A 26,193-nucleotide genomic window follows, 5' to 3' on the forward strand; every position below is an offset into this window, starting at 1 on the left:
GAGGCCAGATGCGGACCCTCTGATCCCCCAGTGCTGGTCAGCCACCCGAAGTGACCTCTGACGTCGAGGCCTCAGGTCACTGTGGTCGGCGGGGCTACTTGTGATTTCGGCTCTTGGCCGAAGGCTGCCTTTGGAGCTTTTGGGGAGCAGCTGCAGTTACAACTGGGGGCGACTTAACAACCGTCTCATCCCTCCCTTGCTGTGACTTTCTCTCAGAGACCAGCCCCCAGTACTACCACTCGTGGGCACTCAGGGTGCGGTTTCCCGGTGGCCCCGGCATTTACCATCACCAGGCCGCCCCACAGAAGCCAACAAGGCTGTCCAAGACGCTGCCTGCTGACGACGAGCAGGGTCCCGCGTCCCCACCCTGCGACCACGATCCCGGGAAACCCTCCGCTGGACCTGAAGCCTCCAAAACACACTCACGCTCCTAAACTTTCCCGCCAGCCCCTCCCTCGGTTTCCTCGGTTTCGGGTTTCCTCTTGGGATATCTCTGCACGCTACCTGTGCAGGTGGCCTGTTACTCTAAGCCCCACGGAACCCAGTTAATCTGAGCACGAGCAGCGACGGCCGAGTCCCACCAGACGAGGGATTCCTTCTTCCTGTTGTTTTAAGGATGATCATTCACATCGTGTGCCCGTAAAACGCCCACCGGTGGGACACGGCGCGCTGCCTCCGTGCCTTTGCTGAGCCAGGCATGGTGCTGCCATCGGGAAGGACGACCCTGACGGCTGAAGGCAGAAGCAGAGCGGGAAGGAGCCTTTCGAGGGGAGACCCCCCAAAACGATGATACGTCAGAACTAACGCATGTGCTCGTCTCAGAGACATCGGTGTGGGTGAGAGACAAGCCCATGCCAGAGGGAGCTGCTGGAGGGGTCTGCGAAACAAGCAGCCGGCACCGCGTGGGGCGTCCGCGGGGCAGACACCGGACAGGGCCGGGTCCCACGTAAACTTCCTTCCTGATGCAGCACGGCTTGTAGCTGAGAGGAGCCAGGCCCTCCCAGCGACCACAGGGGCAAGTACTCATTTCCTCAGCAAGTGTAGACTGCGCACCTGCTAGGCCCCGAGTGGTTCCCCGCACCAGGAGGGCCGTGACCGAGGGCTCCCTCCACTAGCAAGCACCGCAGGGGACTAAGTGTGCCCGCAGAGACATCAGCTGGGGCTGGCTCTACCGCGTTCCTGACTCGCACACGGGCCACGGGGCAGGTCAAGCCGTGGTCCCTGAGGGAAACCACTAGGGAGGCCTGGACCGCGGCCGGGGCCATGCCGCTCCCTCAGGGCTTCTGCGGGGCCCCCGGGTAGGGGCAAGGTGGGTCTGCGGAAGACGCTTAGGGTGTACAAGGAGTATCTCACAGACGATGCCAGGGAACGCCCATATTCTGCCCAATTAGGGTGTTGTTCCCTGCCTCGGGAGCCGGGACGAGAACCACAGCTCAGGTCTGCAAATGCCATCTGCTGGGACCTTGCCGCGGGGTTGCCCTGTGAAGACGGATCACTTCGAAAGTCTATGTCTGGAGCAAGAGAGCTGTGTTTGGGGTTGGCAGCACAGGTGGATTCCGTCGGAGGGAGTCCTGTTCTGGGACCTGAGCTCACCCCAAACCAACACTCCAAGTCCAGAATTAACCAAGGCTGTGAAATGAACAAAAGCATTTTTCAAAGAAGAGGCCCAGTTCGAACCTGTACATTCAAAAAAACACCAAATCCAATAAATCCCAAACACGGAACTGTCTTCCAAGTTGAGGCTGAGCCGATCTGGCGCCTGCGAGTGGGACTCTGTGCCGGCTCTGCTGCTCGGGGACGGGCTGCCAGTCCCTCCGTGGCGGGAGCAGCACCCATACCCCTCCTCAGGCAGCCGGGCACGGCCGACCTCGGGCAGCTCACGTAGGCCCTAAAACGGCGTTTGTTAGGAACGCCGCTGAGCGTGCTACATCGTGTGCAGCATGCTGACGCCCTTCCCCCACTACGATGTTTGCTGCCGTGACCTTTCGTAAACAGCCTCTATTTCCTCTTTTTTCTAAAGATTTTATTTCTGTATTTTTGGGGGGGGCACATGGGCCGGGGGAGGGTCAGAGGGGGAAAGAGAGAGAGAACCCCAAGCAGACTCCCTGCTGAGCACAGAGCCAGATGTGCGGCTGGATCTCAGGACCCTGAGATCACGACCCAAGTGGAAACCAAGTTGGACGGTCCGCGGACGGAGCCGCCTAGGTGTCCGTCTTTCCTCTCTTTCCTTAAATGTTCAGACTTTCAAAAGCCTTCCTCCCAACGTCTGTGACAATGTGGGGCCGCGGGAACATCTGCGTGGGCCAGAGGGGCACAGGCAGATACGCGGAGACTTGGGGCTCAGGGAATCCTGCCGCGCCGCCCCCGGATAATCTTCCATGGATTCTTGGGTGACTTGGGGTCACTCCAGGACGTAGATCTACGGTGTTATGATGAGTGAGACAAATCACACTCGTACGCAGCCTGGCAGACGCCCGGCTGGGTGTGACCACGTGTGCGAGGACCCGCCCAGGCACAGAAACGCTGGGCCCCGTGGCCCCACGCCAACAGGGTCTCAAGCCGCTCTATGGCCGGCCCCTGTGGGAGGCCCTCCTGGGCTTGGTGGGAGGCACGGCTCTGAGCGAGGTCTGCAGGACGAGAGGACGGGTGTGCAAGTCACCCAGGGCCCGGGGTGTCCACCAGCCAGCGCCCTGGGCCCCGGTTCTAGTGAGCCCTCCAGCCCCCAGCCAGCCAGGAGGGCAGCCTCCTGTGGGTCCCGAGCACAGAGCCTAGCCACCCTTATTCTGCCCTCCCCGCCCACCTCCACCTTTAGGTCTGCCCTTGGGTTTGCCTCCTCCTGCCCTAGGGCCTCTCCTTCTCCCCACTCCTCCCTTCTGCTTCCACACGCCTTCAGGGCTCCCACCCTAAGGCGCCTCTTCCTCTGCCCTCTCCTGGGCCTCCTGCTTTTCCCGTGTCTCTCCAGGGCAGTTTGCTGCCTCTGCCCAGCCGTGGGGACCTGCTCGGTCACCATCGCTCCGCAGTGGGCAGCTGGCTGCCCCAGTCCGTGCAAACGGCTCTTCCCATCGCCCTCCGCAGCCCACATCAGCATCTCCCACCCGGATGTTACCAGCGGCTTCTCCACTCCCGGGGCCATCCTCCTTGTTCCTCTCAGAAGCATCTGCCTCTTGAGCTGTCCTAAGCATGGCTCGAACCCCACACCCCACTGCTCAGAGTTCCTCCATTGGCCCCTCACTCTCAGCAGTCCGGGCTGTGGGTCGGCTCTGCTCTCCCTTCCCTGTTCCCGGCCCCCCACCCCAGGCTAAGGCTCGGCGCCCCTGACACGTGCGTCTCCCCCTTTGCCGCATGTCCAAATCCTGCCTCTCCAAGTTCTGGCCCCCGGAAAAAGACTCCCTCCTCCGAATCCCCGTGTGTGTTTAGGAGCCAGGAGACAGTCTTGCGAGGATCTTTTCGTGCCCCAGAGCACGGAGCCCAGGGTCTCACAGGACAGAGCGGAAGCGCTGGGGGGACAGTAGGACAAACATACTGCCCTTGTGCCTAGTAGCTACGCTGCCAGGCCTCACCCCCACTGTCCTCGCAAACAGCCTCTCCTCTGGTCGCAGGGAAGGGCAGAGCTGCCCGAAGTCACAGATCTGCAAGCTGCGGAACGGGAAAGGCGCCTCTTCCAGTAGCCGTCCAGGGGCTGGACTGCGGCCACAGTCAGCCTGATGCCCCAGGGGCCAGGGTGCAGATGTCGGCCACTGTGCCAGCCACCCATCAGCCCCGCCACGAGGTCTGCACCTGTGGACAAACCACGGCTCGTGCGGCGGGTCCGCACTCACACACAGAGAAGCAGAGAACGGACTCGGCCCCAGCAGGGCCAGGATGACGAAACTCAGGCCAGAGGCACCAGGAGTGAAAGATGGTCCTGCCCTGAGACTTCAAAACCACTGCTGTCGGCCGGAAGAAAGGAAACACTGGTTCCACGAGGGCTGTAGTGGGCCAACGGAAACCCTCATCCAAAGAGGTGGCTTAGGCCGGAAGTGCTGACGGTTAACGACGAGCATGCGGGAGAGGTTAGGCTCCGTCTCGGCTAACAGATGGTGTCAAGGAACTTCCCTTCCCTTTGCAGCAGACTTTAAAGAGGAGAGAAGATCTTTCCTAAAGCACCTTCTCTCTAAGAGGCCACACGTCGCTTTGTAAAAAGAGCATCGGAGTGGGACCAGGGACCGGGGCTCTGCCTGCCGCGAGCCTGGATGCCGTGCTCGGAAGGCTCTCGGATTTCTGTACTTGGATGCGTCTCGACACGGTGGCTGACGATTGCTTTCCCGATTAAGACTCGGCTCCCCTGCCAAGGGCTCTGTGCACATCTCCCTGCCTTGTCCCAAGACAGGGCCCTGCACCACGTCTCAGGGGCACAGCATGCTGGGCGCCCTCCCTCGGCCCTCAGCACTGAGTGAGGTTTGCAGTCTGTGCCCGACAGGAAAGGCCCCCCCGGCAGGTGCCTGTGTGCCAAGAAGCTGAGGAACCCTGAGACGGGACCCCACGCCTCACGTGAACGGGGCCTGCGTTCGCCGTCATGACCGGAGCGATACCAAGGCAACGGGAGTTGGAAGGGAGACCGCGGGGCTGGGCTGGGTGGGACCGAATCCATCCCAGGGCTGCGCACAGGACACAGGAGGCCCAAGGGAAACCAGGACCAAGGTGACGGGGCAGGACCGCTGCGCATACGAAGTTTACGGCGAGTGACCGCGGTGCTGATCACCGGTTAGCTCATGAGCAAAAAGCACCCATTATCCTGGGTCACTTTCCAGTCCATTCTGTTTCTGCCTTCACTCCGAGGAAAGATAACCCAAGTCCTCAGGCGTCTTGCTATCACGGTTTTTTGTTGCAAGTAAACTGATGTTACCGCGTGTTCACACTCTGGTTCCCCCTCAGAAATCCTACTGTCTCTCGACTCCAAGCCCTGCTCACCCACAGTGCTGCCACTGGGGACGTGATTCGGGGCTCCCTGGGGAGGACCACGCCCTGACCAACCCTCTTCACGCCTTCTGTCCTGGGAGACACTGAATAAGAACACGCTGCGGCAGCTGATGACGGACGAATTTGCAGGTGCGTCGGGAAAGGACAGCCTCGTTCTCGCTCGGTCTGTGCCACAAGCAAACACTCAGAACCAGAGGCCCTGGTTGTGGAGCATTCCGAGGCGGTCCCTGCGCGGGTGCTTGACCCAGAAAACTCTAGAAAGCCTTGCAACAGAACAGCTCCTATCTCCAAGTCCTGGTCAGGAAGGACGGCAATCTGCGGGAATAATCAAAAACAGGCGAGACCGAAAGCCAGCATGAAGGCGAGGGGGTCGTGTGGGAGCGGAACCCGTCCTCCACGCAGGAGCAGCAGCCCTGTGCTCGTGGTTGTGGGTCCTGGTGGCCGAGGGGCCCAGGAGGAGACCGGGGCTGTGTCTGCCAGGAAGAGACCGGGGCTGTGTCTGCCTCGCAAGTGCTCCCATGCTGGCGGGGGTGGCGGGGTGGGGTGGGCTCCGGAGATGAAAAGCTGGACAAACTCGGGCTGTGAACAAAACACAGGAGATCCCAAACATCGGTGGACTTAGAACCCAGGCTGCCAGGGCTCATCAGGGGAGAAACCCAACTTCCACTGACCAGAAAAGCAGCAGAACTCGCCCCTGCTGCCGTGAGAATCGGGAGGAGGAGGCAATCTGAGCTCAGGGGGGCCCACAAAGCAAAGAGGCAGAAACAGCGGAGACAGCCGGCCGGCCGCTGGGCCAAGACTCGGCCGGTCTTAGAAGGAAGGACGCAGAAGCTAACGTGGTCCAACCAGGGCAGCGTGAATCCACTTGGAGTTCCTTCCTGTGACTTAATGGGCATCAGGTTATAGCTCTCTCCTTCCAAGCAAGATCAGTGATCACCGTGCTGCTAGGTGTGCAGAAGCCCTATCTGCTAGAAATGGGTTTCTGGTTTATGATTCCTGACAGGAGTCTGAACACAAAATTTAATTCAGGTTAGAATTTATTTCAGTGAGATTCATTTCCTATAAAAAGTAAATTTCAGGTCATTATTTTCAGAAAACTCGATAAATAGTTATTTGTTATTTAACTCTCTAAGGCTACTAGCTGATTTTAAGGAGTTTAGAATTAGGAGAAATCTAGTTGAAAAAGAGAAAAGAAAAGAAAAGACCCAGTGCTAAGGGGAAAACCAGATCAGGCTCTTTAACTTACCGGCCCACAGAGAAGCCTGGGCCAGAACAAGGGCCAGATTACATCAGAGGGAGAGAGAAAGCGAAGAAACGGGCTTTGGCACCATCCTGACCCCAGAAAGGCTGCTGCCTTCTCCTTGGCTGGGCTGCCCGCCGATGTCCCGAGCGGTTCCCATCAGACCCACGTGGACAGACGACGGTGGGTGCTCTGTGTGCGCCCCGGCCTGTGTGTCTGCCGAGGACCGGGACTAGCAAGTCATCAGCACGGGGTGGGCTCTTCAAGGACGCACACTCTGCAGGGAGGAGGACCATCTCCGAGCCGACGGTGCGCGCGACGGCAGGGCTCTACCTGGGCCCCTCGGCAGAAACAGGCACCCCAACGAGCGGGCATCCAAGAGGAGGTGACATCCTCCTCCTTGATTTTCTGGGAGGGAACCCATTCATGAAACGGTCTCATTTCCTTTGTGATGAACAGGTGCGGGGAAAGACTGGGTGTAAAATGGGACGTAATCGCTTCTGTGCTATGGGACACAAACATCACAGAAATAAAGCTGTGAAAACGATGTTACTTGGTCATACGATTTCATGATCCGTGGCTTGAAGCCCACCATCAAATGCTGGTGGAAGGTTTTACTCACAGGAACAAACGAGGTCGCTAGAGCGTGGCTCGTAAGCTACCCTAGGAGGCCAGGAGCCTGGGACAGACTAACGAGATACTACACAGCTCTTAGCAGAGTAATTACACCAGCAAAGAATCGTCAGCAAGTACACTGCTGAAGTCAAAAACAAAAAAGGAAGACAAAGTCCAGATGGGCATAAGGGCACAGGGTACGACACTTCCGTCAGCAGGAGAGAGCGAGGGGCCGTGTCCCCCTCCCCTGTGCCTCACCGGGGGAGGGGCTGCCTCCAGGGAGCGGAACTGCACGTCCGCAGCGGGAGAAGCCGCCATTGATGTGTTTCTGAACAGGTTTTTTCCAGGTGCTTGTTCACTTAGTTTTTTAATTAACATATAATGTATTATTTGCCCCGGGGTACCTCACTTAGTTTCATTTTTTTTTTCCTCACTTAGTTTTTAATGTGAAGATTCTCATTAATGTGTTCAGCAAACCCTTCTTCAATATCTTTTTAAATGCCAAGCACTGCGTAAGACTCGGGCTGTGATGGGAACAAAATGTCGTCTCCCCCTTGAGGACAGCGTGGCGCAGGGCCAGCACAGCACAGGACAGCGAGCCGCGGTCACACAGCCGTGCTGCGGGGAATCTGCAGGAACTCAGCCCCGCCGAGGAGCCACTGTCCCGGAGCCGGAGACGCTTCTCCCTGGCGCACCGGCTTTGTTGCAGACTATCTGGGGACGCCTGTCACAGAGGCTGCTGGACAGAGCGCGCTTCCCTCTGGACGGAGCACGGTGATGAGACAGCATCTTTTTCTGGAGCAAAGGCTGGGCAGGAGTGCCACTGGGGGCTCCTCAGCCGTGACACAGGCTGCTGTGGGCACTGTGTCGCATGGCTGTCCTGCGTCGCTCCCGGGGGACTCGGGAGAAGGGAACCATGCGAACGTGGCTCCCAAGCTGCCCGAGTGCCAGGGGCCACCGCGTCTGTCTGGGGCCCAGAGTCCCGAGCCTTTGGCAGGCCCCTTTGCTAACCCGCCAGCTTGCACGTAGGGAACTCCAAACCCCTCAACCCCTCACTGCTCTTGACAAGTAGATCAAAGTCAAAGAAAAGGAAGTTCTTTAGTCCAGCACCTCCCATGGCCCTGGTCCTAAGCTAACATTCGCCACCTACCCGCTTCAGCCGTGCGCCCGAATGGGACAGCTCCAGGTGTGGGGCTGTCGAGAAAACACGGGTCCCACCTACGTGGGGGACCAGGCCCCCAGGCCCAGGCCACAGGCCCTCCAGATCTAGGTGTAAAAACACAAAGTCGCACTACAGTTCCTCTCCACCCTGTGCACAGGCAGGGAAACTGGGCAAAGCCTGAGCGGCCGACTCATCCCTGCCCGCCGCAGGCCAGCACAGGCCACCGCCGGGAACAGGGCTGGATTTTCCCTATAGTTTTCGGCACTGGTGGCCTCAGAGCACCTCATACATCTATTAGGAGGATTAAGTTAGTCTTATCGATGAGTCAATATTAAACGACAAAGCTCTAAATAGCTCCTAAGCTTTTCTTATACAGTGGACCCTTTAAAAGGGTTTAGAACTGAAATTGTCTTCTGTCTGGATTCGCGTGTTTGCGTTTGCTTTAGACCCGGCGCGCAGGAAAAAGACCTCCTGTCAGGTTTACCCGCGTGACCGCACTAAAATGAGACCTAGTTTTTCCTTGTTTCTGTTTTCACACCAACTTCTTAATCCTATGGGGTTTAAAAGCAGACACCACAGACCTTCTCACTTTTAACTCCATGAGGCAAACGTACACTCTCTTCTCACCGGTCAGAATGCCTTCGCTTTCCGCCTCTGGTTTCCCTCATGCGCAGTATCTTTATTCTGGTAACTTAGTACTATTTATACCTCTGGCATTTGAGCCACGCATATCTCAACGAGCAAAAAGAGAAAAAGGCCGTTAGCACACAAGTTGTCCTCCTTCACAGAGAGCCGAAGGGAGGCCAGGCCCAAGACAGTCACACGACTGCTCGCCTCCCGCAGGGCAGGTGGCCGGCTGGCAGGCTCTCCCTGTAAGTCCGAAGGGGAAATGAGTCACACGCAGGTGTTTTTGCTGTAGAGCTAATATTAATAATAAGAGACTTCCATAAGAGAAAACGTCCAAGACTGATGCTTGTCACTGCAAGAAAACTGAGTGACGTCTTTCTGGACCGCTCCGAACAAGGAAGACCGTTTACAACCTTCATCCCAAACGACCACGTTCTTTCTGCTCCAGCTGATGTCACGGCGAACAAGAGATTTTCAGAGACTCTGCCCTTAGATGTTGCCGTCCCACTGTCTGATGTGGGTCACGTACAGATCACCCCTGAGCCACTCTGAACCCAGGCAGCAGGTGCCTGCGAAGGAGACCTTGCTGAGCATTTAGGGTGTCCTGACCCCCCAGAGGTGCGTCCGATGGTGGAGAGAGGCCTGAGGGGCCCAGACGCCCCGGAGAGAGCAACCCGACAGCTCCCGGGCGGTGTCTGCCTGCCCCACAGGAGGTCTGCCTGTCTCCTGCAAAACTTTTTTTTTTTTAAAGAACTAGTTGTAAACTTTTAATAAACTGGAATATTTTAGGTAAAGTCTACATTTCTGATATTTTCTGAAAATAGGAAGCTGGGCAATTTGGCACCTGCATTTCCTCACAGTGACAACCGACGGTTGCAAGGAGCAGCTGCCAGTCGCCCCCAGTATCCCCACGGCCCCACGCGTCGGCTCTGCCCAGTCACAAGGCCATCAGCTCGCCCTGGGCCAACACCTTATCCTCATGAAGGGTTGGTCAGGGACTAGGGGTGAGGCCTGTGTCTTTGGAACAGAGTAAAACCAAAAGGACATTGCTTTGAGTGAACGGATGCCACACTCCATCTATGTGAGATAACCAGTAATGAAGAATCTTTCCTATACATATAAAAGCCCCTGATTGTGGCCTATTTCATAATGGCAGAAAACTTAGCTTCCTGAACCAGTCCCATTTCTTATCACACGGCACCTGTTGGGTGGGCCACAGGCACAGACTTACAGATGCCTCCACGCGGCTCTGTCCACTAGCTGGCCAACCCCAGGCCAACCGTGAGGAGATTCCGCGGAGGGAAAGTCATGAGCCGTACGCTATTTTTTAAATGTTAAATGTTCCTTGTTGCCCACTGAAATAGTGCCAGTGTTCTACTTGTTAACAAAATGTTCTTGATGAATGTGGGAAATAAAGAGCGACAAGAAAGAAGCATGAAGTATTCTCAGAGCTTTTCCCTAAAACATCAGCTGTGAGAGCAGCGAGGGAAGGCGAGCTGTCGCCCAGATGCAGGCTGGGGACAGGTGTGCCGTCTGCAAGGATCTGTCAACAGTAATAAAACTGAGTACAGCTTGGTCTGCAATTTCATGATGGCCCCATGCCAGCAGTGTCGACAGCAATCTTCCTCCCTTCCCCATTTGGGACAGTCTGTGTGTGTCCATGGCTTGTGGCAGAGGGCCTGGGAAGTATGGCCTTAGGAAGGCAGCAGGAAATGGCAGCATTCGGCCCCACAGAGCCTATGACGCCCCGTGAACGCTGGAAGATGAACTCCCGCGAAGACGTGGTTCTGTTCACCGCTGCTCCAGGAGGACAGTTAGTACCAGTGAGTGAATGCCATTGTAGGCAGCCTCAGAGCACATCAGTGACCGGACAGCACAGAGATGGCGTGAGGGGTAGGGTTCTCACTCCCCAGGCATCTTCGGGTGGCCGAGCGTCACCTACTGAGAATGCAGCAGACAGCGGGCGGGCCCACCTGTCTCTGAGCCAGAGGTCTCATGGATGGCGCTGCTGGGACCTGGGCTCACCAGACGCTCACCAGAGGATTCTAAATTCTGGCTCCTATCTGCATTGATTTTTCCTAAGTCTTTTAATGTTCACTGAAGGGAATGGACCTCAGTGGCCACAATGATAGATTTGTCTTGAGGTGCTGGCTGACAGGACCTGGGTCTCATCTATCCTCAGAGCTGGCTAATTGGTCAGCTCACGGCTTTGCGCAGGGTGGACGTTCAGCCCACCTTAGCCGTGGGGAGAGCCGCATCATCTGCCTCTTCCTGCTCAGAACTCCCCCAGATCATTTGGAAGATGTGGCCTTGGGACCGTGTACACACTGCCAAAGTCACAGATCTTTAAGGCTGCAGGAATCCTGGGGTCAGAGACCTCATTTTTCAGCTGAGGAAGTAGAGGCTCCCCAGGGGGCTAGAAAGGGCACAGGATGCCCATTTTAGCAGTGGTCCGAAGCCGTCCTGTCCCTCGTGGGGGCCCCTGGCTGCTGTGAGGACCCGAAATGAGGTGGGTCCACAGTGTCTGTGCGAATCCAACACTCAGTTCCTAAGACTTAGTACAAACAAATTCAGAGTTTCTTATCGATATTTTATATTGATTATAAGTTGATGATGGTTTGGATATTTTTGGATAAAGTGTATTAAAATTAATCTCCCTTTTTTCACATTTTAATGGGGTAACTAGAATATTAAAAATTACCTATGTGGTTCACCTACTATTTCTTCTGGGAGGCACTGGTCCAGAACAAAGCCCACGTGCGTAACTTCTGCTCTCAAGTCCCCCTGAAGGACACCAGCCTGTTTTAACACGTAGTCTTTGATTTCAGTGTTTGTCTTGAAAATGAATGAAGATGAAAGACAAAAGGTTTTGCTTCTGTTACAATGTGGGTGTTACCACAGAGCCTTCTGAGTTACAGACTGTAGGTGTGCCCAGCCAGAGTCCATACGGCCCCAGCGCGGGCAGTCTGGCCTGGAGAAGGTAAGTGAGCACGTCTGCTGTATTCACAATAGGTCTGTCTTCAGGAAAACAAAAGTCTCATTTCCCTGTTTGATTTCTGGTGTTTCCACATTCCTAGCTGGACTAAAATCATCTGGGATGTGACTAAAATGTTTAAATGTGAGAAAACAGATAAAAATACTCACTCCATGGATCATGGAGTTGCTTTTGCAAAGCATAACAATGCCCATGAAATTATTTTAGTAACTTGCTCTTATGTCAAACCATGGATACTGTTACTGTTAAGGATTAAGAGTTGGGTAGGGAGAGGGTGGCTGGGGATGGACAGTGGGGAGTGTGTGCTATAGTGAGTGTTGTGAAATGTGTAACTCTGACGATTCACACGCCTGTACCCCTGGGGCTAATAATACATTACATATTAATAACAATAACTTAAAAAAAGTTTATTATGGGAAGGATTCCCTGGCCCCCGGCAGTGGAAACAGACCTTTTTTTTTTTTTTTGAAGATGCAGGTGACTTTAAAACATCAGTTTTCAGAGTGAGGGGGAGCTATCAGCCTGCCCGGTTATCCAGCTGAGCCCCTGTACTCACCCAGCGGCTGTCTTACCTTTGTATTTTCCTGTTTGAGTCCTTAGAAGCTCTGTGCATTTCGTCTCTTCCTCCTGTATTTCCAGATGAAATCGACATTCTGGGTGAACACTGTTCACCTGGTCAAGGTTTAAAAAAACGGAAGTAACTAAAAATTTCACCATAAGAGGAAAGTCAAACAACACTTCTACAAAACAAAACAAACTGCTCACGGTTCTAAACTGCTCCCCAAATAACACTCACTTAAAAGCAATCACCTTCATATTTCTGACATCATTATTAAAAAAATTACTTTGTAAAAGACTTATAACACAAATATAAACCTAATAGAATTTTTTTCTGAGCAGGAAAACAACTTACTAACATAACACATTGTATTTTGTTGGTACTCATTTGGCAGCAATAGAGTTTTTTAATCCAATGATCTTTCAATATTTGAGTCCTCCATTCATAGCCCTTGATTTAATTAAAGTACATACATGTGTACTCTTAAGACTATTCTTAATGACCACACGCTAGCCCCAGACGCCAGCCCGCCTCATCTAAGGACAGCCTCTGCGCTCGCTGGACAGACCTCTAATAGGATAACTTTGTTTGCAGAGCCTGAGGTCACATCTGAAACTTTAGAGTTTGGTGTGAAGAAGATTTTCAAAAAGGTTAGAGGGGTTAGTAGGGAGAGGCAGAGAGGGAAGAGTGTTGTGCCGCCCGAACAAGAGGTGGGTGATTTCCCATAGCGACCTGTCGGGGGAACTCAAGCTGCGGACCCGGGGGAGAGGGATATCGCCCGCGAGCGTGGGCAACAGACAGAGCCGCACGTTTCAGTCTTGGAAGAAAATAGTCTCTGAGCTCTGCTTTTATGAAAATCCAACGTTCTCTCTTTTTTATTTCTCCTCATCCCAAGTACTCGTACTGCAGGCTGGAGCTGCACAGCCCTGCTCTGTCTGAAGAAAATCTTACTTTTCCTGGGAGGCAGTCGTACTCTGGGTAGGTGACGGCCGCCTGGACGCACTGACCCTACTATCCAAACGCTCGGCTGGGACCCTCACCAGGTATAACGTTTCTAAACAGAATTAAAAGAAGTAAATGCTGACCCTTTTGCCACAATTACCTTCACTTTTAAAAAGACACAAAGTGTCCTCCCCCCGCCCATTCCTACTGGACAACCACCCACTGTAGATCCTCCTAGTTTCGGACAGACCGGACTTCTCCTGTACGAACAAGTCCGTGGTCTTTACATTTTAGAATTGGGAAAATTATGTTCACTTTACGAAATGTTTGTCAAGGTATAAAAAGACACGATGGTCCCTGACATTCTTGAACACGCAGAGCAACGACCGACTTTGGGATCAAGCCTGCGTTAGCCAGAATAATCCTGGTGCTTGTAAGAAACCGGCTCTTTCAAAGCATTAACGACTAACGAGGGTCGTCTTCCTCTTCTTTAAAGAAAGATTTTATTTATTTACTTGACAGAGAGACGGAGGACAAGCGGGCGGAGCGGCAGGCAGAGGGAGAGGAGGAAGCGGGCTCCCGCGGGGCGCGGCGGGACCCCCGGACCCTGAGACCCTGACCCGAGCCGGGGGCGGCCGCCCGACCCACTGGCCCCTGACCGGGTCTCCCCAAACCCGTTCCTCCGCAGGACGGGCCCGGCGGCCTTCAGCCCAGACGAGGGACTTTCGTCGGTTCTCATGCCCTCAACGACGAGACGCGACACAACGTCCCCGCACAGCTGCGTCCGCGGCTTCCCGGCTGCGGCCCCAGCCCCGCGACCCGGAGGCAAGACGGACACACGGACGGACGCGCAAGCCCGGCCTCGGCGCCGGGGGACAGCAAGAACCGGGCTGACCGTTTCTCCCCGACACAAGGAAGCGCTCCCGGGAGCCGGAGAAGCGGGTCGCGCGGTCGCGAACCACCCGGTGCTCGGGCGCCCCCCGCGCCCCCTGCGCCCCCGCGACCCGCACGCCCCGCGCCCCGCGCCCCGCAAGGATCCGCGACGGAGGAAGCGGAGCGCGTCCAAAGGGAACTTGGCCGAAACACGAAACAAACACAAAGCAGCGCCGAGACCCGGGAGGGGACGGAGCGGCGCCCGTGATCCGGCCAGCTCCGGTCTCCCTCGGGGGGACACGGCCCTGTCCCCCGTCCCTCGCTCGGGGCGACGCCGTGACCGCCCCGCGCGCCCAGCCTCACGCCCCCCGGTAAGCCGCGGCCCAAAGCGCCTCCTTGACCGGGTCCCGCTTCCAGCAAACCGGGGACCAACAGCCGCCCCGTCCCCGCCCGAGCCCTCGTCTGACCCGAGGGGGAGGGTCCCGGGGCTCCAAAGACCACCCCGTTCCCTTCCCGGACCCCCGACCCGGACCCCGGCGAGCGAGGGTCCTGGGCCGACCCCGTGCCCCGCGCCCGGACGCGGGAGGGGGGCGCCGCGGGCGGGAGCCGCGCCCCAGCCCCGGAGGGAGGACGCGCGTGGGGTGCGGGAGGGCGGGGGCCGCGGACGCACTCACGGGGGCGAGCAGCCAGCCGCAGCAGGTCAGCAGCGCGGGCGGCAGCAGCGCGGGCGCCCTCATCCCGGCGCGGCGGACGCCCGCATGGGCCGAGCGCGCACCCCCGCTCCGGCCGCGCTCCGGCCGCGCTCCGGCCCCGCTCCGGCCCGGGCTCCGGCGGTCGGGGCTCCGCGCGCCCTGCAGCTGCCGCGGGGCCGCCGGAGCGCGTGGGCGGGCCGCCTGGTTCCCCGCGGGCCGCCGGCCTGGCTGCACCCCGCGCCCGGCGACTCCGCCCCCGGCGCCCGCGGCCCCGCCCCGCGCCCCTACCTCCCCGCGGCCCCCCACTCTCCCTCGGCCTTGCTCCCGGCGTCCCCAGCTCCTCCCCTCCCAGCCCCGCGCGCTCTCCGCTTGGCCCCGCGCGCTGCCCCCCTCCGCCCCGCGTCCCCGCCCCGCGCCCGCTCCCACCGCACACCACGTCCTCCAGCCTCGCCCCGCGCGCCCGGCGGCTGGAGGAGCGGAGAGAGGAGCGCAGGCAGGCGCGGGGCTTGCCGCGGCCTCCAGACTGCACGTGGAGAGGTCAGCGGGAAAGCGACTTGGGAGTGACCCTCTTTGGGAACAAGGAAACAGGGCTCCGGTCGGTCGTGAACCGCCACGGGTTTGCACCTACCCGCGTCCTCCTCGTTAAATAATAAGCTGAAGGCGCCCCCCAAAATGTCAAGAAACCCAGTTAGGGTGGCTGTGTTGCCGTGGAAGCCAGTGGGGTCGGGGGGGGCAACTGAAACGTAAGAAGAAAATTGGGGTGCGTTTGGGTGTGGGCGGACTCCCCATGTCGGCGGGTCCTGCCCAAGCCAAGCCAGGAAAGGGGCCCGAGAGGGAAATGGGCGTATCCGGAAGCATCCCCTCAGCTCTGAACACCCCAAAGGATTATTTCAGCGTTAGAGCTGGCTGCTATCCAGCAGATAGAAAAGCGCCTAGAAATGGAAAATGAAACAGGGAATTTTGTTGTGGTTTGGACTTCCCGTGCGAAGGTAACTGCTTACACGAACCCTGGAACAGGAAGGGAGCCCTCTCACGCTCTACCTGGATTCAGCTGTGAAGTCTTAGGGCGCTGGCTTTTTATCATTTGTGTCCTCTCTGACCACCCAAACCCCCCGCCCCCATGTATCAATTAGTATCTATCAGTCATCTGTCTGTCATCCGTCATTCTCTCTGTGGGGGAGCAGTCTTAGAGGCCAAGACCAGACGTTCGAGGCGGATAAAGCGTGGGGTCTAGAAGCTTGCTGACCCTGGGTCCGACTTGGTAAAGATCCCTTTGACTCACTCTTCAACGGGCGACAAGCCGACAGACTTCCTGAGCTATGTGCCCATTTGTAAATGAGAATAATGACTCCCGCCTTCCCCCTCGGAGGGTGGCTGTAGGAATCAAGATCATTACTGCGTCTGTGTTTTGTTGTTGAGGGCCCGCACTCGAAACAGTACTACCCTGGGTTCGAGGCCATGTGTAGGAGTTCATGTGATGGGAAGCAAGTGTGACCATAGTGAGACACAGGCTAATGGGAGAAGGAGGAGTTGGCTGCCTCTGGGAGGCCCTGGAGGAGAACATGTGATCGGTTCCGAGAACGGTTACGAGTGAGAGATGAAGGATGGAGAGAGGCGACATCTCAGAAGCACCAAGAACAACGAATGTGCTGAGACCATCGCAGACATCAAGAAGTATGACCCATTTCGAAGGCTGGAGAACGTGAAAGACTGTCTTGACCCAAGGGAGGACAGAATCAGTGTTGTGTGCGAGTTGGAATTATACGCCACGCAGGTGGATTGCACAAATTAGACAAAATGTTGTCTGATTCTGACTGTTCGTACCTTGTTAAATTCCCACTGATGTCGGGATGGGTGGTACTGTCTGTTTTGGGTGAATCTCCCAGGAATTTTCCCACTTTCCTTGCAGGGGCCTGTGTGTTCTCTGGGCTGGAGGAGGGTTCTTCTGTAGGTGGCTGATATGGTAGACAGTGGCCTTGTCTCGGGGCATCTGGCACCGGCCTTGCTGAGCTGTGGCAGCCCCAGATCGGCTGTGCTCACACCTTGCTGAAGCCTTGGTCCCTGCCCTGGGCTCTGGTCACAAGGGCCCCACTATTGCCTCCCGCTCCCCGAGACCTCTTCTGACCACACCTGCCCTCAGCACCCACACCTGACTATGTTCTGAGGCATCTGGGAGGGGCCGTAACAATGAGACACTTTTCAGCTGCCCTCCCCACCTTCTGCCAGCGCCCCCTCCCCCACACGGCACACCCTGCCTGGCACTGTTTTTGCCAGTGGCTTCCCTGGGTGTTCCTGGCGCAGCTCCGAGCCGAGGCGGAAGCCGAGCAGGTCGGAAGCTCGGAAACCCATTGATTTAGCGAAGGGAAGCCTTAGGGCTTTGTGGTCAGAAGAGAGTGAAATAGCTCAAAACGAAATACTTTCCAAAAGAGAAGACTAAGCTTTGAATACACATAACTCCGAGGTCCTTTCAGTCCTTCTGCCAAGACTAGATGAGTAACTCTGGGGACCACACCTGCTAGGGTGGAGGGTCATGGCCACACTGCACGAGGCCATCGTTAACTTGGACCTGTGAGGAAACTCACCTTTTGCTGTGCTTTTTTTTTAGAAGCCTGGATGCTAGAGGTCGATAGAACGCGCACTTTCTCTCCCCGCCTAGGAAAGCCTGGGGCTTTGGGGAACTCACGTCATTCACCCGGTCACAGCGGTGTGCTGGGGAGAGCAGCCGGGCTCGCAGGAGTGCCCTTCCGGACCCAAACCCTGGCCCCGCACCTCACGGGTAGAGCACGTGTCCTGTGGTTGTGTCCCGAGTCCCTCCAGGCACACGGCGCCCTGGGAACCCTGAAGCACAGCCGCCGCGTCGCCTAGTATCAGAGGGCCGCGTCGGCTCCCCAGGCTGTGCAGTGCCGTCCCCAAGGTGCGTGTGGCCTACTTGTCAAGGGATTATGAAGATAGAAATCACCCATGAGCCACGGAGAACATTCGCAGACTTTTTTCAAAGTATATGGATGGGAAGTGCTGCCTTCCAGATGTGCCCCCTCAGCCCCAGCCCGGCCCCGGTTTCCTGGGTGCGCAGATGCCGTGCGGACTCAGGCCCCGGATGGGTCAGTGGGATCTGGGCTGCTCGTCTGCCCGGGCCGTTTCTGGCCCTTCCTATTTTCAGCCACAACCAACCTATTCAATGCGATGGATTCCTTTGAGTAAACTGCCCTTACACGTGTGGCTTTGTGAGACCCTGGCAGCCCTCGGTCCTTTCTGGTGAGGATCTCTTTTCCAGACAGAAAAGGCCCAGTGCTGTGGGTTAGCAACACCCTCAGCTGCTTAATTTAAAATTCTCACTACCCTCCCCCGCCCTAGCCCCGTCCTGCACCGGCCGGAACCCGGGGCCAGGAGCTGTGCACAGCACCATAGGGTAGGAGCCTCCCCTCCCCGGCCTTACCCGCACGCCCTTCCCCCCTGCAGCCCGGGCATCCTTCCAGGTCAGAGGGAGGATGGGAAGAGTCCATCTTCCTTCCCCAGCACAGGGAGGTCTGCAGGCCTCCCGTGCCCCCACCGTCCTCGAGACCCTACAGCTGTTGCCCTCTGGGTGCAAAGGGTGCCTCCCAGGATGGGTTCCCTTCCGCTGGGATCGTCTTTCCTCTCCAGACCATCCTGAAGGTCCGTCTGAAGATGGTCCATGGGAGGCGACAGCTGGCTAAGGAGACAAAAACGCGCCCTTTGTTTTCGAGACAGAGGCAGCCTCCCATTCAGACTTCCCAGGTGTCAGAGTCACTGGTGCTTCCTTCAGAGGACGCAGGCCGATCTCCCCCAATGGGTCTTGAGGTGCTTCGCTTGGGTCGGGGGAGAGGAAGCACCCCTAGCTCCCTGGCGGAGAAGGGCCGTGTTGAGCACATTGGGGTCTCTCCCCTAAGTCTGCCCTGCTGGCCTCCTTCTCCAATTCAGCTTGGAACAGACCTTGGCAACCCCCTGTCGATGGTCTAGCGACTGACTTTGAAATGTGGGGTGCTCCTCACAGCTTTCTGGCCTTTGGGTTTAAATGCTGACATAATTGGCTGAGCCACCCTCAGTGTCCTTCCAGCTCTCTGCTGAGCCTGGCCCAGAGGCCTTCAGAAGAGGGCGTGTCCCTGGGGAGGCCCCCAGAGTAAGGGAAGCGTGGCAGTGTGTGTAAGCCGCATCTGGAGAGCGTGATTTGGTAAACAGCTTCGTCTTTCAAGCAGTTCATGCGCACAGCACAATTGGGTGGGAAGGACAGGGTTCCCATATCCCCGTCACCTTTCCACCCAATGTTCTTTTTTTCCCTTTAAAATTATTTGTATTAAATCATAAACGGACAGCAGCTTCTTAGCTCTACACACGCATCTACGTTTTTTACAGAACCATGATCCTGGCTAATATCTTTTGAGAAAAATCTTTAAAAAGCTTTCACATGTCACCTGAAACATACAAATTCAGCATTATCCAAGGAGGAGCGCTTCCACACTCTTACGGTGTGTGGCCTTTTGAGGTAGGCTTCCTTCACACGCCAGCCTGCATTTAAGGTGCCTCCGTGTTTTCCTGAGGCTTGTCAGCTCAGTTCTTTCTAGCACGTTCCACTGTCCATCTGTTCCACAGTTTATCCACTCACCTGTTGAAGGAGGTCTTGGTTGCTTCCGAGTTTTAGCAATCTGAGTAAAGCTGCTGTCCATATTCATGAATAGATGTTTTGTGTGGACATAAGTTTTCAGCTCACTCAGGTAAATATCTAGGGGTATGATTGTCGGATCGTATGGTAAGAGTATGTTTAGTTTTGTAAGAAACTGCTCACCTCTTCCAAAATGGCTGCACAGTTGCATTCCCGCCAGCAACCCGTGTGAGTTCCAGTCGCTTCACTTGCTGGCCAGTGTTTGGCCTTGTCAGTGTTCCAGATTCTGGCCATTCTAGGAGGCGTGTAATGGTATCTTATTATTTTACTTTTATTTCCCTGAAGACATATAAGGGAGAGCATCTTTTTATATGCTTATTTGCCATCTGTATATCTTTTTGGGGTGAAGTGTCTGTTTCAGATCTTTAGCCAGTTAAAAAAATGTATTGTTTGTTTTCTTACTGTTGTTTTAAAATATTTTTGGAAATTTTTGTATTCTCGTGCTTTATCAGATAGGTGGTTTGCAAACATTTTCTCCTGGTCTATGGTTTGTCTTCTCAGTTGCTTAATGTGTCTTTCACAGAGCAAAAGTCTTTAATTTTAATAAAGTCCCACTGACAGTTTTTCTTTCTTGGATTGTGCTTTTGGTGTTGTATCTAAAAAGTCATCACCAAACCCAAGGTCATCTAGATTTTCTCATTTGTTATCTTCTAGGAGTTTAATAGTTCTGCATTTTACCTTTAGGTCTATGATTCATTTTGAGGTAGTTTTTGTGAAAGGTGTAAGATATATGTCTAGATTCAGTTCTTCTGCATGTGGATGTACTGTTGTTCCAGTAGTATTTGATGAAAAGACTGCGCTTTCCTTATGAATTCCTTCTGTTCCTTTGTCAAAGATGAGTTGATTGTATTTGTCTGGGTCTATTTCTGGGTTCTCATTCTATTCCACTGGTCTATTGTCTAGTCTTTTAACTGTCTTGTCTTTTAACAGTCTTTCAACACTGTCCTGATAACTGTAGTTTTAAATTAAGTCTTAAAGACTTACTAGATTTGTATTAGTCCTTTGACTCAGTTCTCCTTCAATACTGTGTGGCTCTTCTGGATCTTTTCCTCCATATAAATGTTAGAATCAGTTGTCCATATCCACAAAATTGGCATTTTGATTGGATTTGCATTGAATCTATAGATTAATTGGGGAAGAACTGACCTCTTGACAACATAGAATATTTTTATCCATGAACATGGACTATCTCCCCATTTATTTATTTCTCCTTTGATGTCATTCATCGAATTTTGTAGTTTTTCTCACATAGATCTTGTACATGTTTTGTTTGATTTATAGCTAAGTCTTCAGAGGTTTTTGGTGCTAATGTAAACCGTAAGTCTATCTCCAGTTGTTCATTACTGGTATATAAGAAAGCAACTGACCTTTTTTTTTTTTTTTTTTTTAAATTTGACAGAGAGAGATCACAAGTAGGCAGAGAAGCAGACAGAGAGAGAGGAGGAAGCAGGCTCCCCGCTGAGCAGAGAGCCCGATGTGGGACTCGATCCCAGGACCCTGAGATCATGATCTGAGTTGAAGGCAGAGGCTTAACCCACTGAGCCACCCAGGCACCCAACTGACCTTTGTATATTAACCTTGTATCCTGCAACTTTGCTATAATCACTAATTGGTTGTAGGAGATTTTTTGTGTTGTTGATTCTTTGGGATTTTCAACATAGACAATGATGTCATTTGTGAACAAAGGTAGTTTTATTTCTTCATTTCCTGTCTGTGTACATTTTATTTCTTTTTCTTGTCTTATTTCATTAGCTAGAACTTCCATTATGATGTTGAATAGGAATGGTGAGAGGGGATATCCATGCCTGGCTGATTTTAGCAGGGAAGTATCTAGTTTCTCACCATTAAGTATGATATTAACTGTAGAGTTCCTTCCCCCCAATCTTTTTTAAATTGAAGAAGGTCCCCTCAATTCCTACTTTATTGAGAGTTTTTATCATGAATAGGTGTTAGTTTTTGTCAAATGCTTTTTCCACATCTATTTTATGTAATAACATGATTTTTCTTCTTTAGCTTGTTGATGTGATAAATTATATGAATTGATTTTTTAAATTTTGAATCAGTTTTATATACCTGGAAAAAATCCCACAAGTTAAGTATTTTTATAAATTGTTGGATTTAGTTTGCTAATATTTTGTTGAGTGTTTTTGTATCCATGATCATGAGAGATATTGGTCTGTAGTTTTCTTTACTCACAATGTTCTTGTCCGGTTTTGGTATTATGGTAAAGCTGGCCTTATACAGTGAATTAGGAAGAGTCCCTCTACTTCTATCTTCTAGGAGAGATTGTAGAGAATTTGTACAATTTCTCCCCTAAATGTTAGGTGAAATTCACCAGTGAACCCATCTGGGACCACTATTTTCTGTTTGGGAAGGTTATTACGTGTTGATTTAATTCACTTTGTAGATATAGGCTTATTCAGATTTTCTATTTCTCTTTATGTGAGTTTTGGTAAATTCTGTTCTTTAAGGAATTATTTCATCTTACCTAGGTATTGAATTCATGAACATAGAATCATTCCTAATATTCTTTTATTATCCTTTTAATAGTGATCAGTAGTGATGAACTTGCCTAGAAGTTTATCAATTTTATCGAACTTTGCAAAAGAACTAGCTTTGGGTTTCATTGATTTTCACTAATGTTTTCCATTTCATTGATTTTTGTTCTAATTCTTTATTTTCTTATGTTTACTTTGGACTTAATTTACTTTCTGCCCCTCTAATTTCCTGAAGTGAACATTAAGATAACTGATTTTATCTTTCATCTTGTCTAATGTGTGCTTTCAATGCTTTAGACTTCCTTCTAAGCCCTGTTTTTCCTGTACCCCACAGATTTTGATTAGTTGGATTCAAATCCATTTTCAAAAAACACTACACCATGAAAAAGGACACATCCCTGTATAGATGTAGTGACAAAGAGCAGGAGAAGAAAAAACACTGAAGTCAGCAGCTCCAAGCTTGCATCCTAGCTGGGGACTGTCATCGCTTTCTCTCAGGCCTTAAAGTCCCCATTTATGAAATAAAGAAGTTGGCTATGATAATCTTTCAAGCCCTCCTCTGGTTCTAACACTTTGAGACTTTAATATGTCTCTTGAGGAATCTGTTAATGCATGGAGATGTCCTGTTCAGTAAGTTTTTCCTTAAAGTGTAAAAAATCCCCACATTATGCCACTTTATAGGTAGAACAACTACCTTATAACAGAGTATCCCCAATAAATCCTTCTGTCCTTTATAATTTGTCATTCAATTTATGTGTCCATAAGCTATAACAAAAAGCACTTCTATTAGTATTTTGAACAAATTGATATCTGTTAGATCAATTAGGATTAAAAAAAAAAAAACACCCAAGATTTAGTTTTACCTTCAGTTATTCCTTCTCTAACAATCTTCTTTATGGGGATTCAAGTTTCTAACATATACCATCTTCATTTTCTCCGAAGAATTTATTTTAATATTTCCAGCAAGGCAGGGCTACATGCAGTAAATTCCCTCAGTTATATTTGCTTAAGAAAGTCTTTATTTCTCCTCCACTTGTGAAGGTTACTTTTGATGGATACAGAATACTATATTGGAAGGTTTCTTTTCCATTAGCACTCGAAAACACTTCACTCCTTTTCTTTTTGCTTGCATGGTTTCTGGAGAGAAGTTGAATCCAATTCTATTATTTATTTATTACTCCTCTATATGTAAAGTTCCTCCTCCCAATCTCCTTTTCTGGCTTATTTCAATATTTTCTCTGTTCTTAATTTTCTGCAATTTGAATATGAGTACTTCCACCCATTAGAGAACTAAGCCCAAGCTCCTTAGGACAACATTAGGGCTCTTCAGGACATGACCTTCAATACCTCTTGTTTGGTGCAATGGGGAGAGTGTGGGCTTCAGAGTTAGGTGCTAGACTCTTATCTCTCCTGCTGGCTTGCTGAGTGTTCCATGATCAACTATTTAAGGTCTCTGAGCGTCAGCTTCCTCAGTGTACTATGAAAGCATAGAAGACACACTGACCTTCCTTGTGAGGTCAAAACGTCTCATACCCTTCCATACCTGCCCAGATGTACACTTCCTCTTCCTCCTTCCATATATCCACATGGGGGGAGGGAGGGAGAGAGGGGCACAGAGGGAGAGAGAGCATCTCAAACAGGCTCCACACCCAGTGCAGAGACCAATGCGGGGCTTTGATCTCAGGACCCTGAGATCACAACCTGAGCCAAAATCAAGGGTTGAACGCTAAACTGACTGAGCCACCAGGTGCTCCCCCCTTCCATGTGTCCCGTTACTTGTAGTTCACATGGCTTTTCTCCCTCACACCCCCTACTGTGAAGAAGACTGAATGTTTAATAGGGGTGTGGGCTGCATGTTTCTCTTGCCCCCGTTTCATCCCTGTGTCTAAGTGTAGATTTTTTTGATACTTATTCTGCTTGGTATTCTCTAAACTTCCTGGATTTTTGTTTCCCACCATTAATTTTGGAAAATTCTCAGTCGTTGTTGTTTTAAGTATTTCTTCTCTTGACCTCTCTTTTTCCTTTTCTTCTTTCTTCCACTGTGTGTATGTTACAGAGAAATGTTCTTGGAAATTTCTTGTTCTGGAAATTGCTCTGGAAAGTTCTTGGACATTTTGTTCCATCTTTTTCATTCTTTTTTCTCATTACATTATAGTTCTGGAAGTTTCTATGGACATTTCCTCAAGCTCACTGATTCTTTCCTCAGTAATGGCCAATCTAATGATGAACTCATCAATGCATTCATTTTTGTTAATAGTGTTTTAATTTTCTAGCATTTCCTTTTGACTCCGTGTTGGAATTTCCACTCTTTGTTTACATTATCTATAGGTTCTTTTATGTTGTTCACTTTCCCCCTTAAAGTCCTTAACATATTAATCATAGTTGTTTTAATTTCTAGGTCTAATAATTGCAACATTTCTGCCATATCTGAGTCTGTTTCTTATGCTTGCTTTGCCTCTTCAAACTGTGATTTTTGTCTTTTAGTATGCCTTGTAATTTTTTTTGTTAGAAGTTGAACACGATGTGCTGGGTAAAAGGAACTGAGGTGAATGGGCCTTTGGTATTAGTTTTTATGTTTATCTGGCTAGGCGTTGGGTTGTATCTGCTGTTTGCTGTAACTGGATATTGCAGGCTACAGTTTTCTCTGGTACCTTGTTATTTTCTGCCCTGCTGTCTCTGGATTTCTTAGAGACTTTTTAAATAAGGTCTGAGCTGTGTAGTTCTTTCAGTGTCTTTCCCTGTTGTTATACAGGAGTCTTACTGATGTACAGAGGTGAGGTGGGGGAAGGGAGGGCTGCTGTAGTCCTAGTGTTGGGTCTCTGTCTTTTGGGGAGTCTGTGCTTCTGGACCATCAACTTCACTAGAACTTCTCAGGTTTTTCTTCCCCTTCAGTGGAATTGTAAGGACTTATTTTATGTTTATATTTTGTCAAGAGGCTTTCATTGAGGTTAAACAAAACCTTGTTTAGCCCTTGAACTGTCCTCGCTCCCCTTCCCCCAGGGGATTCACTTAAAGGCGGGTCCGGAAACCAGCTCCGGGTAACAATGCCCAGATACAAAGGTGGGTCAGGCCAGGTGGAGACATCCGATCAGTAGGGGGTTGCATACTGTCTCCCTAGCTACCAAGGAGCATGGGCCCCCACCCTTTGGGTACCCTTTTGGCGCCAATCCTAATCAAGGTGTAATAGGCTGATTCAAATGTCTACTAGGGTAAATTATAATTCAATTGGTCACCTAACATCACTGTGGAGTTTCCTGTGTGTGTTACAATCTCATTGGCCACCTGTGCGTGGCCAGGCCCGACCCGACCGCAAGGTTTTTGCCCTTAAAAGCTAGACTGTGAAACAGACAAGGGTCGCCCTCTCTTGTAAGAGGTGCGGCCCCGAACGTTTGGTTAGATTCTTGATGCTTGGCACGAAATAAAGCTTTGCTTGACCTTCGCTTTGTATCAGTCTCGCTCCTTTAATCACGGACCCGTTATTGGGGCATAACAGAATAGAATGGGTAGAGTGGGCTGCAGTCAAGTAGCTCCCTTTCCTCTGCGTAGGTTAGGCTCGGAGAAACCCAGCAAGTTGGGGTTAGCCGGTTCCCCCTGAGGCAGGTCTTACTAAGAACAGGGGACTTATGTTTTTAAAAACAGGTTCTTTCCTTCCCCCACTGCTGGAAGCATGAAGGGATTTTTCTCTGATGTTCACTGTGAGAACCTGGTCCATACCTGGAGGTAAGTCATAACTGTGAGGCCCCCGAGGCCTGGGCTCTCCTGCAGGCTTTAACTCACAGATTTGTCCAGAGTGAATTCATCAGTTAATCCGTTACAGCTTGGGGTCTCCCGCCCCCGCACCGGTTCCCACAAAGATTTCTGCTCCTGGGATCCTGCTTGTGGAAGCTGTAATTCTCTGCATCAGCCTGTCCCTCCAGTTCTGGGAGCAGTGGTTTGCTCTCTGACCTCAACTCTGTGATGAATCTAAGACACATTTTTGATTTTCAGTTTCTTCAGCTTTTTCTCCTTGAGAGGACAGGAGTGATGCCTTCCAAGTTCCTCACATGCTGAATTAGAAATTAGAAATCTATTGAAAGCTGTTTTCTTAAAAAAAAAAAGTACAAACCAGAGGTTAGGGTGGACAGAGGTAGGGTAGAATGTATCATATTTTAATAAATGTACTGGATTATTTTTCAAAGTATTTTCAGAGTCTACATTGGGTGGACTCCACTATTTACTCAACATGTGGTTAAGTGCAGGTAGAATAAATCAGCTGATTACTGATCAGCACGTTAGCTGTTAAATCAATGACAAGATTTTCTCTACTTTTTTAAACCAGGAAAGCCTCTGTAGTTATAACCTTAATATTTTCCA

At 51.9% G+C, this 26,193-nt stretch overlaps 1 protein-coding gene across 1 annotated transcript in view; it reads right to left on the bottom strand.

The window, feature by feature from the left end:
• VIPR2 (vasoactive intestinal peptide receptor 2) overlaps nucleotides 1-14,796 on the bottom strand; it is a 60,340-nt gene extending 45,544 nt beyond the window's left edge. The window contains exons 1-2 of the mRNA XM_080818986.1: nucleotides 14,647-14,796; nucleotides 12,171-12,270 (exon numbers count right to left, since the gene is read on the bottom strand). Coding sequence (XP_080675112.1) covers nucleotides 12,171-12,270; nucleotides 14,647-14,709 — 163 coding nt within the window. The 5' untranslated portion in view covers nucleotides 14,710-14,796. The remainder of the gene's footprint in view (nucleotides 1-12,170; nucleotides 12,271-14,646) is intronic.
• Between the last annotated feature and the right edge of the window lie 11,397 nt (nucleotides 14,797-26,193).

This window comes from Martes martes (assembly GCF_963455335.1).
Source record: "Martes martes genome assembly, chromosome: 11".
Classification (NCBI taxonomy): Eukaryota; Metazoa; Chordata; class Mammalia; order Carnivora; family Mustelidae; genus Martes; species Martes martes.